This window comes from Trichosurus vulpecula, chromosome 6 (assembly GCF_011100635.1).
Source record: "Trichosurus vulpecula isolate mTriVul1 chromosome 6, mTriVul1.pri, whole genome shotgun sequence".
NCBI classification, from domain to species: Eukaryota; Metazoa; Chordata; class Mammalia; order Diprotodontia; family Phalangeridae; genus Trichosurus; species Trichosurus vulpecula.
This window is the reverse complement of record NC_050578.1, coordinates 71,469,020-71,481,421: the sequence shown is the minus strand read 5'-3', so window position 1 is coordinate 71,481,421 and position 12,402 is coordinate 71,469,020. Positions and strand designations below refer to the sequence as shown.

The window sequence follows — 12,402 nt, the reverse complement described above, 5'->3', positions numbered from 1 at the left end:
CCTTAAGATCTCATCCATATCCATTTTTCATATAGCCAAGGCTCTCCTTTAATAGATCTAACTTTACCATAGCTTAATGTAACCTCACCTCAATATTATCATCTGATTGAGAACTTTGTACTCATTTTACATATTTTGCTGACAATTTACATTATATTTATGTATATACATATATGTTACATATATATATATATACACATATGCACATGTGTTCAGTCTTTTTTCAGTTGTGTTTACCTCTCTATAACCCCATTTGGGGTTTTCTTGGCAAAAATACTGGAATGATTGCCTATTTTCTTTTCCAACTCATTTTACAGATGAGGAAACTGAGGTTAGCAGGGTTAAGTGACTTGCCCAGGGTCACACAGCTAATGAGTGTCTAAGGCCAGACTTGAACTTCCTGACTACAGACCTGGCACTCTATCCATTGTACCACCTAGCTGCCCATACACATGTATACATATATGTTCATACATATACAATGTACACACATATATAATATGTCCACATTTTTTATTCATATGTGTACATATCAAAAGCCTTATTTCAGAAAAGACTGACATTATAATTTTAATTTTTACATTTATATTATTATATATGTCATATTTATTATATATAAGTATTGTATGTTACATATTAAATTACATATATTATACATTAAATATATTTTTATATTTAGAGATATTTAGAATATACATATATGCCAATATATTACATTATTATATATAGACACACAATATAGGTATGTTTCCACACATATAATACATATATGTGTGTACATAACAAGTCTTGTTCTAGAATCTCATTAGGACATAAACTTTGAGGACCCTAAGTTTTCAAAGGTTCAAATTAAGTTTCAAATATGAGCATGGCAACAGACTATCCATACAAATAGATCTGTCTCTGTTTGGAGAGGCTCACAGTAGAACACAAACATTGGAAAAATACTTTAAAAATTCTAGACAATTGCTTTTTAATTTTAGTACATTATGAAAATATTCTGAGGTACAGATTGGTTATCATCTGCATCAGTGAAGGGTCTGTCTACGTGGAAAACTGTCAAATTTTTGAAATATTGAAGGAAGCAGGCATCTAAGCAACCCTCCACGATGGCAAGCTCCTTGAGGACAGGGACAATGGGTTATTCATATTTGTATCTCCCTGAGTATGTAGCATAATACTTTACATGTAGTAAAGACTTAATAGATGTCTGTTGAATAAATGCATTTCCTTGATACTTCTATACATCATTAGAGATTTGGAGGGTTCAGCCATTCGTAATACCTATTCTTGTAGTTTTGGGGTACAGCAATAACTATGTGGTGATGGTTTTTTAGCTGGAAGGCACTGTTGAGGTCACCTAATCCAACCTAATTTCATATCAGTCATTGATCAATTACATCAGACTCTTCATGACCCCATTTGGGGTTTTCTTGGCAAAAAACACCACAGCACATGTGAGGATACTGAGGTTCACTGAGGTTAGGTAACTTGTCTGAGATCACAGCCAGGTAATAGGTGAGAGACGTGGGATCGAAATCTCTCAGACTCAGTCCTATGACTCCAAACCTTTCCAATATAATGTGCTGCTTCTCAATGTGGAGACACCAACAAATAGTATTTCTTTTTTGTTCTTCCTAGCACACAGGCCTTGTCTATAGTGAACGTCAATGGTAACTGTTTCTCTTTGGGACAGCAACCCTGAGGATCTTTCCCTTTCAGCTTGATTTTTTTTTCTTTTCTTCTAATTAAAGGGGCCATCCCTTGACTCACTTCTTAAAGAGGTCTATTCACTGAATGGGTGTTACCTCACTCCAAGTGAGTACATGAAAAGGCCTTAGCCTAAAAGGGCCAGGGTCTCCCATTGCGTCCTGGGTCATTTCCGGTTGTCCTGATGAATATCTAGTCACTATATCCAGATAGCTCTGGAGGTGAAAGTGAGGCTGGAGACTTTTCACAGCCCTCCCTCACTCAAATCAAAGTCAACTGCAAGTCATGTCATCATATCCCTGATGCCATGGTCCTCTTTGAAAACAAAGGAAAAACACAACAACACCTCCCATGAAGGATGTAAGGAATATTGGTGATTATATTTCGGCTAGACCTGCGCTTCAACAACTCCAAAGCCTTTCTAATTTTGAAATAGTTGCCTTCTGTTGCTTCAAAAAGTCCCCAATTGTATATAATGTTTTGGAAATTTTTAGATACTGTACTTTATGATTTAGTGGATATTTTTTTTCATCTGACCCAACAAGAGCACAAATCATGTCCCAGGAAGATGCACTGAGCAGCATAATTTCTGTCTTCAAGAAATAAGCTGAAATTCATATATGTAGCTGTGAAACTTATTCTATGTCCCTGATATATTTTCCCTATTTTCCTTGACTTATTACAGCATTTTTACTTCTATCCTTTCCATACATGTTGTATTTATACACCCTGAAAATCTGATTTCAAATTAAATATAAAAATGAATCCACCGTGAAAAAGAAGTACCACTATCACGACAAATTATTCCATAAAGAGAAAAATACCTATTAATACGATAGAGGGAAAAGATTCTGATTTTTTTTCCTTAGAAATGATGCTGATGATGAGTTTGAAAGGTTCAGTATGCCTACCTGCAGTTAGATGGACTGTGATGATAAGAAAAAGACAAAGAGGAAAGGAGAGACCCGCTAACCTATAATAACTCTTCCACTCCATTTTTATACTATATATCCTGCTGTGCTCACCACTTTCAGCTGTGATGAAAATGTTGTTGTCTGACCTCATAAACCCCTGGCCCTTTGCTAATTTTTTTTCTCTTTTGTTCTCTTTTTATTATAGATCCTCAGATGGTGAAAGGCTCAGTGATGGCCAATGAAAGCTTTTGAAAAGCATTCTATTTAAGCAATTTCCCACAGAATTTATAGAGTCTTAGTGAGAGAGGACAAAGTGAATGTGGGCACAAGGCCATATTTATCATAGGGGATTTCAGGTAGTTTCCTAGAATCTCAGTTCCTGAAGGAGCCTGATAATTGATCCCAAAATCATTTTTCTGTACACATAGATTTTTCTTTTCCGATGAAGGGTGACCCTTAAGTCTAAGGTAGCTTAGACCCTTCCCTCCTCTAATATATCTCCTTCTTGGGGAGAACAACAGATTGCTGAAACTCTTAATAAAATAGTCACTCAGTAAACATTTATAATATGCCTACTATGTGTCAGTCAGTGTACTAAGCACTAAGGATATAAAAAAAAAGATAAGAGACAGTCTCTTCACTCATGGAGTTCACAGTTTAATGGGGAAAAGAAACAGCATTCAAACAACTTATGTGAGAACAAGGTAGATAGAAGATAAATCAGAGGCAGTGGGGGCAAGGCAGGAGAATTAAGGGGAATCAGGAAAGACTTTCTATAGAAGGTGGGATTTTAAGTGGGACTTAGAAGAAGCCAGGGAAGCCAAGAAGCAGAGGAGAAGAAAGAATTCTCAGGACTGGGAACTGAAAATGCAAGGTTGAAAAATGGAATTTCTTGTGTCAGGAACAGAAGGATGCCAGAGAGCCACATGATCGCAGAGTAGCTGGTTGGGCGGGGCGGTGGTGGTGGCAGGAATAGGGTGGAAGGTAGAAAAAGATTGGAAATCTAGAGGAGGGGGCAGGGTATGAAAAGCTTAGTATGCCAAACAGAAGCTTTCTGACTCTGGAGGTGATAAGGAGCCACTTGAGTTTGGTGGGTAATACAGTCAGATTTACACTTTAAGAAGACCACTCTGACAACCAAATGGTATGGGTTGGAGTCAGAAGAGACTTGAGGCAGAGTCTTTAGTGGGGCCCAGGCATGAGGTGATACGGCCTGCACTAGGGGATTAGCAGTGTCAGAGGACAGAAGGAGATCAAACTTGAGAAATTACAAAGGTGAAATTGGCAGGCCTTGGCACCAAATATGCCAACAAATATTGTCTACTCAGGAAGTATGTTTTCAATACACAGCCCATTTCCACATAAGCACTGTGAATAGTCACCTGTCATGGATAAATCCTCTCCTAATCAATAACAAGAATAGTAAGAACAATTTAAATAATTTTCAGATCTGATTAATGGACCACTCTTCTTGAGGGATCATGAAAGATAGGGGGCTTACTATGGGATTGCTACAGACAAATAGTCCAGTTTTCAAAAAGGAGAAGAAAGTGGATTCTACAAACTACATTACCTGGAGATTCTTTCAATAGCCTGGAATACATTTAATCAGTTCTGAATCTGAATTCTTAAAAAAGCTAGGTAATCTTCGACTATCTTGTCATCAACCTTGGTCATAAATTGCACCTTTGTTCTAATCTTTCCGGTCTAAAAATAGTTATCCTTTATATGCAAAAACAAATAAATAAATAAATGAAGAAAAGTCTATGTTGAATAGTTCTCCATTTTATGGGTCATAAGTGTTTATCTTTTAATGCCTGTATTCTCCTAATTGTGGTATATAGCTATAAAACATCATCTTAGAAGAATCACAATCACAAATGATTCAGAGGGATTGTGGGTATGATATATTGCAGGCTGTAGTACAAGTGTGGACTTGGTAATGGGAGCAAGTAGATCAGTCCTTCTGTCCATGCTGCCTCTAATCTGAGGAACCCTGGGTCATTTCTGATGGGCCATGGGTGTTCTAGCTTAATGCTGAAAGGTTCAGGGATGATATGGCAAACAATAGGCATCCACCCCCTCATAGTGAGGGAGTATTTAACAACCAGCTTTCTAGGGAAGCAACACACTTTTAAGTTCAACTTGAATTATTAGCATTTTATCAATTACTTTCTTAAGTCTAGATAATTAAAATTAATAAATCATGTCCTGATTTGTAGTGTTTGCTGATTTCCAAGGGTATAATTCTCCTACTGAAAATTTAACAACTGGTTGAGATGTTATGTGATGACTCTAGTCCATCCCTGACTAAATGAAAGAAAATTGGATATTCATCCAGGAATAGAGGAGAAGGCAGACGTTAAATGAAATAACTCCATGCTCTCAAGTTCTCTTCCTGTCTCCTGAATATGTCACATGTAACTCTCTTTCTGAGATATTCCTTGAGGTGATAAGGGGGAGACACCATAGCAGAACTAGTGGCTACTCACAGATGGTAGCTAGAACAGAGGTTTGGATAGGTGAATCTTAGGCTTAGCAATTTTTCTTCTGAAAATACATGACCAAGCAGCGATTCTGAGATGAGCATCTCTAGCCTTGTGAGTTTGAGAGGTTGGGAGCTCCTGGGTCCTACAGTCAATGCCAGCTACGCTACAAAATTTGCTCCTTGTACTCCTTCAATTCTTGGAGTATATGATGGCCACCAACAAAAGCAGGAGTCCAAGCATTGTCTTGAGTTACCAAAATGTTTTAAGAATCCAACTCCCAGAAGAGTATAATAGGAAATATAAGTTACAGCTTCTTCTTTATCTTTGTCAGTATGTACCTGTGAGTCTTTTGCATATTAAACATGTCTTTTGTGAGAGGCACACAGGGAGTGTCTGGACCTGATCTAAATAGTATCCAAAGTATCTTTCTACTTCCTCTTGGAGAAATTTCTTACTTGAGCCAAAACTAAGCTTTAAGTGATTTTCCTCATGACTCCATGGTGGATGTAGAAAGAGCAAAACAGTGTAAGAAAACAATCTGACTCCTCTCCTTAGAGGGATCCCCCAAAATATGTGGTATAGGTCTAGAGCTAGGAGTCCCTTGATAGTGAGGAGGTGAGCATTCCCCTCATCCTCAACTAAGGGGCAGTAAAAAGTTGCATCATTACAAGTGGCTTGAGAGAAATGGTATATCAAAAACATCATCCAAGATATGTTGGATCAGATAATAAGAATCTTATATTATGGGGAGATGGGAATACCAAGTAAATGGGACAGAATTTTGTAAACCAAAACAAGGTGAGAGTGATTCTCTGCTCTGGTAAAATCACAGGATTCAGAGAGGGAGCAATGGGCTTTATAAGGCCAGAGAGAAGGGTGGATGAGAAAAAAGTTAATTGATCAAAATCCCTATTGCTGGAACTTGAGGCTTACCTGGTGCAAGAACACTTTTGCCCAATGTCCTGGTTAGGGGTTTCTGTATAACAGGAAAGGGGGCATAGGCTGTTTCTCAGAACAGGTTACACAACAGGATACCATGGCATGTCCTGTTTTGGGTTACTTGCATGGCAAGCACTAATAGGAGAGTATGGACATATGTACGAAGAAAATGAAGTATTCTCAAAATGGAGTAGCTCTGGATCTGCAATATATTTCAATGAGAATGAAGGATAAAAGATGGAGAGCCTGAGAGAGAACCAGGAAGGCCTCCAGTGGATTTCTGATCTTCTATGGGGAATTTATGTAAACATGGAAAAAAAATCATGGAGGAAGAGAAGGCATGGATTAGCGGTGATTTACATCATGGGAGGTAACATCTATATAGATGAGATCATCCAAGTAATTTTCATTTTGTCATCTGCTAATATTGTATCATCTTCCCTAAGTTGGAGGAATATCCTTTCCTTGATTTTTTTTTATGACTATATCTTTAAAATCCCTTTTATTGCCTTTAGCCTTTTTCCTCGTGACTCAGCTTATTCTAAGGTTCTCTCCTTGCAGTTCTGTATGATCCTTGCTGTCATCTTTGTTTAGGTACAGCTCTTAGCGTTTTTAAAAAAAAATTTCTTAAATCTGGATAGTTTTTCAGGGGAACACATAATTCTTTTAAGAAATTTTTCTTTCATCAAGATCATTTATGATTATATTATCAGATTTCCATCTTGAAAGATCTCTTACCCCTCTTGAGATTTCTTGCTTCAAAGAGTGTTAGGCTGTGGGATTGTGTTTATCATTACACTGTACTTTTTGAAATCTGTTTTCCTGAAGTCTGGGGGACACATAAACTATGTCTGTAATTTTTCTTGACTCTTACAGATTTTATGATGATGTAGTCATTTCCCCAAGATTCCCATCATTTTCAGTTTGCCAATCACTTTTTCCTATTTTGGTTAGAGTTAAGACTAGAATCCTTTTTTATTATGTAGTGAGTAGCTTTGTCTGTATTCTCTCAGGAGCAATGATGGCTACATCTCTTTCTTTTTGCTCCAAGGGTACCCCTAAGGGTAGGAACAGAAGTACAAAATTTCCCCACAATTCCTTGGGATCCACATTCCCCACAATACCACCTTGGTTCTTGGGGAGAGTGATTAAACTTAAAAGGGTCTTGATGTGGCACTAGTTCTGCCATGATTGTCTCCAAATTTGGCATTACTACTGAAGAATCCCTGTCTCAGCACTCCTTACTCCACATAGACTTGACTCCCAGAGTTCTTGAACATCATAAAGTCACAGCTCCAATCCCCTTTGCCCAAAATGAAAGAACAAATGCAGAAGCAAAGAACCAATGTGCATTTTCATGTGAATGTCATAATTTTCATCTGAATTGGGTGGTAGAGGCCTGAGCCTCTTCCCTTACTGAACTGTCTTTTCTCATCAGAACAACATCAGGCAGCAAGAGAAAATTCGCAGCTACCTGTGGAAAGATATACAGGCCATAGGCATATGCTATATTTTAGGTAATGGAAAATATCTGGCATTCAAAGAATAGTGGCAGGGATTTTACCTGAGGTAGATTGTTTTAAATTCACATTGTGAATCTCATTTCCTAAATCCCCCATATCTGAGCATAAAAATGCATCATTCTTAAGAATGCAGAAATTAGAGAGACTAAGGGCTTATGGAAACCATTAATAACTCACATTATAGTCTGGATTATTTTATTTTTTAACTCTTCCAAATTCTCATTCCATTTCAGCAACTTGCTTAGGTTCTCCTTTTTCCCTGCTTTGCCCCCTGCACCCCATTTTCCTGAATTCATGTTGGGGAAAAAGCACATTTGTTGTTATTAGTTTGATGGTTACGTTGGCTTGAAGTTGGCTTATTTTTTTTGAGAGGAAAAGTTATATATAATTTTCCTTAGTGAAATTCTAGCATTTCATGTCACTTAATAAGAGAAAAAGATAGAGCTTGGATTTATACTCAGTTTCTGGTCCAGATCTATGATTTCATTAGTGTAGAGAATTCCTAGTGCATATCTTTTCCCCAATGCACTCATACTCCTTTGCTACTTACAGCCTTGAAGAGCTGTCTGAGGTGGAGAGGTTGAGTGACTTTCCCTAAATCAGATAATTGATATTTGTTAGAGGCAGACCATGAACCTTGGTCTTCTTGGCTTCAATGCCAACTCTATCCATTGCACCATACTGCCTCTCTTTATACTTAATTAGAAGCTCTAATTATGTCTGAAATTCTTATGTGTTCCATTTGTGGGGGAAACTGGAGACTTCAAAGGAATGGTCTCACAGGACTGGCAGAGGTGATAAAAAGAGTAGAGCCTAAGTAGGGACTTGAGAATGAATCTGATTTGTCAGGAAAGAGGCTTGGGATAATGGAAAGGTAGGAGGTTTTAAATAATGCTACACAGCTGTAAGGAGAAAGCCTTTGGTGGACACAGAGCAGCCTCTTTCTAAAATGGCATTAAACAAATAGGTCATTCCCTAAGTGATTCCTCTCTAAGTCATTATTAAAAAGATCTTTTTTTTCCTCCTCCTTGAGCCTAATGGAAGGATGCCAAAAATGAGGTGAAGAGCCGTTGAAATAGCTAGGAAAGTCCAAAGAGGGTACCATTTCCATATGAAGGGTTAGATAAATTCTCTGGCATTGGCACAATTGCTTTGAGAAGGTAAAACAATAAACCCAGTGGCTGAAAAAGGGTCTTTAGACATCCTGTCTGTCTCTTACCTAAACCTAGACTGCTTTGTGGGTGACCTCCTTGTGGCCATCAAACCTTTGATAAAAATACTTCAATTCTCTTAAAAAACCTAATAGAACAGGAAGTTTATTGAAGATAGAAAGTGATGGGTGAGTCTAATGACAATATCTGACTCAAAATATTTTTCAATAAAGGTCAAGGAGAAACCATCATGTCCAATATTGAATATACCATTGAGTGGCCTAGTTAACTGACCAAAGTGTGTCCTTGTTTTGAATTATTGTTACTAGAATGTGAATTTATCTGCATCATTTATCCAGACTCACCCAATCCTAAAGAAAATTCACAAAATTTCCAACAGTTAAGGGATTTTCTGTTATGAGCTATTAGAAGAGAACATCAAATTCATCCTAATAAAATACCTGGTAAGAGGCAGCATTCTGTATAGAGGGCCAGCCTCCATGTCAGTGAGGTCTACATTCATATTTTACCTTTGATGACTGCTGTTCGTGTGACCCTGGGGAAATCATTTAACTTTTCCACGTCCCATTCAGGTTTCTAAGACTTCAAGTTGTATATGAGCTTCTGAGCTGCAGTCATGGAAGGAGTTTCCTCAACAGGAGCTTCCCATGGCAAAAAATAATAGTAATCTAAAAAATCACAGGTCTGGAGGAAATACACACATGTACACATACCCAAACACATATGTACACACACAGTTGCCAAGGTTGACTCTTGATGAGGAGACTGCTGCTAGAATGTCTATATGCATTCCTAACATCCTTGTGTTCTTTTATTTGTAGATGTACTTATTAGGTGACAGGAGATAGGGAAAACATTGGAATAAAAAGAGCACAACTGTGGATACAGATTCAGAGACTTTCCTTGTGTGGAATAGTTACGAACTATGTTATATGAGCTAAGTCTCACACTTAGCTAAAAATCGCTCCTTCTTGCAGAAAATTCTTTCCACCTGCAGTGCTTGAAATCCCTAGTTAGTCATATCTTTTGGTTCAAGTTTTGAGTGTATACTACTGGCAAGGATTACATATTAAGTCAGGCATGAGCAATAGTTTTTTTTTTCATTTTTTTCTTTTGTTTTAAGTTTATTTAATTTATTTAATATATTTAGTTTTCAGCATTGATTTTCACAAGAGTTTGAATTGCAAATTTTTTCCCCATTTCTACCCTCCCCCCCACTCCAAGATGACATATATTCTGGTTGCCCTGTTCCCCAGTCAGCCCTCCCTTCTGTCACCCCACTCCCCCCCCATCCCCTTTTCCCTTCCTTTCTTGTAGGGCAAGATAAATTTCTACACCCCGTTGCCTGTGTATCTTATTTTCTAGTTGCATGCAAAAACTTTTTTTTGTTTTTGTTTTTGAACATCTGTTTTTAAAACTTTGAATTCCAAATTCTCTCCCCTCTTCCCTTCCCACCCACCCTCCCTAAGAAGTCAAGCAATTTAACATAGGCCACATGCGTATCATTAAGTAAAACCCTTCCACAATACTCATGTTGTGAAAGACTAACTATATTTTGCTCCTTCCTAACCTATCCCCCTTTATCCAGTTTTCTCCCTTGACCCTGTCCCTTTTCGAAAGTGTTTGTTTTTGATCACCTCCTCTGCCATCTGCCCTCCCTTCTATCATCCCCCCTTTTTTATCTTCTTCCTCCTTCTTTCCTGTGGAGTAAGATACCCAATTGAGTGAGTATGGTATTCCCTCCTCAGGTCAAACATGATGAGAGCAAGATTCACTCATTCCCCCTCACCTGCCTTCTCTTCCCTTCCTACAGAACTGCTTTTTCTTGCCACTTTTATGCGAGATAATTTACCCCATTCTATCTCTCCCTTTCTCCCTCTCTCAATATATTCCTCTCTCATCCCTTAATTTGATTTTATTTCTTTTAGATATCATCCCTTCATCTTCAACTCATCCTGTGCCCATTCTCTCTCTCTCTCTCTCTCTCTCTCTCTCTCTATATATATATATATATATATATATACACATACATATATACATATATACACACACACACACATATATGCATATTCCCTTCAGCTACCCTAATATTGAGGTCTCATGAATCATACACATCATCTTTCCATGTAGGAATGTAAACAAAACAGTTCAACTTTAGTAAGTGCCTTGCGATTTCTTTTTCTTGTTCTTTTTCTTTTTCTTTTTTTTTGTCTTTAAGTGAATATTAACCATTTATTCAAAGTTATACAAGAATTTGAAGGATAAAGTCTTCTGTGACATAAAAGCCATTTCACAATAGTTTCATGTCTCAGCTGAGCAGTGGGAGAGAGGGTGAAAGAACAAGTTAGTAGGCCCCATTCAGGCAGCTAGAAAGTAAAAATAGGCTCAACAGCAGCCTCCACCAGCTTGTTGTCCTCCCTGACTGCCAGTGTGTGTTGCATTAGTAGCGGCATGCTGAGGGCCGATTTTAATGCCATTTGCCTCATTATTAATGTCAAAAACTCCTTCTTGGATTTTTTCATAAATTTCTTTCGCTGTATTAATAAATACCTCTTCTACATTGGAAGCAGTCTTAGCAGAAGTTTCCATAAAGATAAGTCCATGTTCTCTGGCAAAAGCTTCACCTTCTTTTTTAACTTCTCTTCTAGACTCTAAATCACTTTTATTCCCAATAAGCATAATGACCATGTTGGAATTGGAATGCTGGCGAGCATCTTCTAACCAAGTTGTCAAGTGGTTGAATGTATCTCTCCTTGTAAAGCCCCTGCTGCACTTCTGTAATATGACCTTGTGATCGAACGGAAGGACTCCTGCCCTGCTGTATCCCATATCTGAAGCTTTATCTGTTTTCCATCAATAGTTATCATTCGAGCACCAAATTCTACACCAATAGTAAGGTCATTCACTGGCTGAAACCTCTTGTCTGTAAACTGTAGCAATAAACATGATTTCCCAACACCTGTGTCGCCGATGACGATGTACTTGAAGAGATAGGCGTACGCCATGGCCGAGGCCGCTCCGTGCCCTCGGCACACAGCTCCTCCTCCGCCTCCTCCCATGAGCCGCCGCTCCTCAACTCGGCCCTGCTCAAGATCCCAGATGCCGGTGCGCCAGCCCAAAAGGAGAGCCCGGCGGTGGCGACAACGCGGGGTCCGCAGACCGAGGGAACGGGGGAAATGCCCACACGACGCCGGCAGAGGCAAGATGAACCTCCCTGCCCAACCCAGCCCCCACCCCGGCGCCGACCTCAATCCGGAAGAGCAGCAGCCCAGCCCGCTGTCGGAGGAACTCTTGTTCTTTTTCTTGATTACCTTTTCATGCTTCTCTTGATTCTTGTGTTTGAAAGTCAAATTTTCTATTCAGTTCTGGTCTTTTCACTGAGAAAGCTTGAAAGTCCTCTATTTTATTGAAAATCCATATTTTGCCTTGGAGCATGATACTCAGTTTTGCTGGGTAGGTGATTCTAGGTTTTAATCCTAGCTCCATTGACCTCCGGAATATCGCATTCCAAGGCCTTCGATCTCTTAATGTAGAAGCTGCCAGATCTTGGGTTATTCTGATTGGGTTTCCACAATACTCAAATTGTTTCTTTCTGGCTGCTTGCAATATTTTCTCCTTGATCTGGGAGCTCTGGAATTTGGCAACAATATTCCTA

General features: G+C 38.6%; 1 protein-coding gene across 1 annotated transcript; it reads right to left on the bottom strand.

The window, feature by feature from the left end:
• Nucleotides 1-11,015: 11,015 nt before the first annotated feature.
• On the bottom strand, nt 11,016-11,795 carry LOC118853882 (ras-related protein Rab-2A-like). The gene is given in 2 exon segments (XM_036764120.1): nt 11,016-11,506; nt 11,509-11,795. Coding segments are annotated over 2 exon segments (618 nt in total). The 5' UTR covers nt 11,753-11,795; the 3' UTR covers nt 11,016-11,132.
• Between the last annotated feature and the right edge of the window lie 607 nt (nt 11,796-12,402).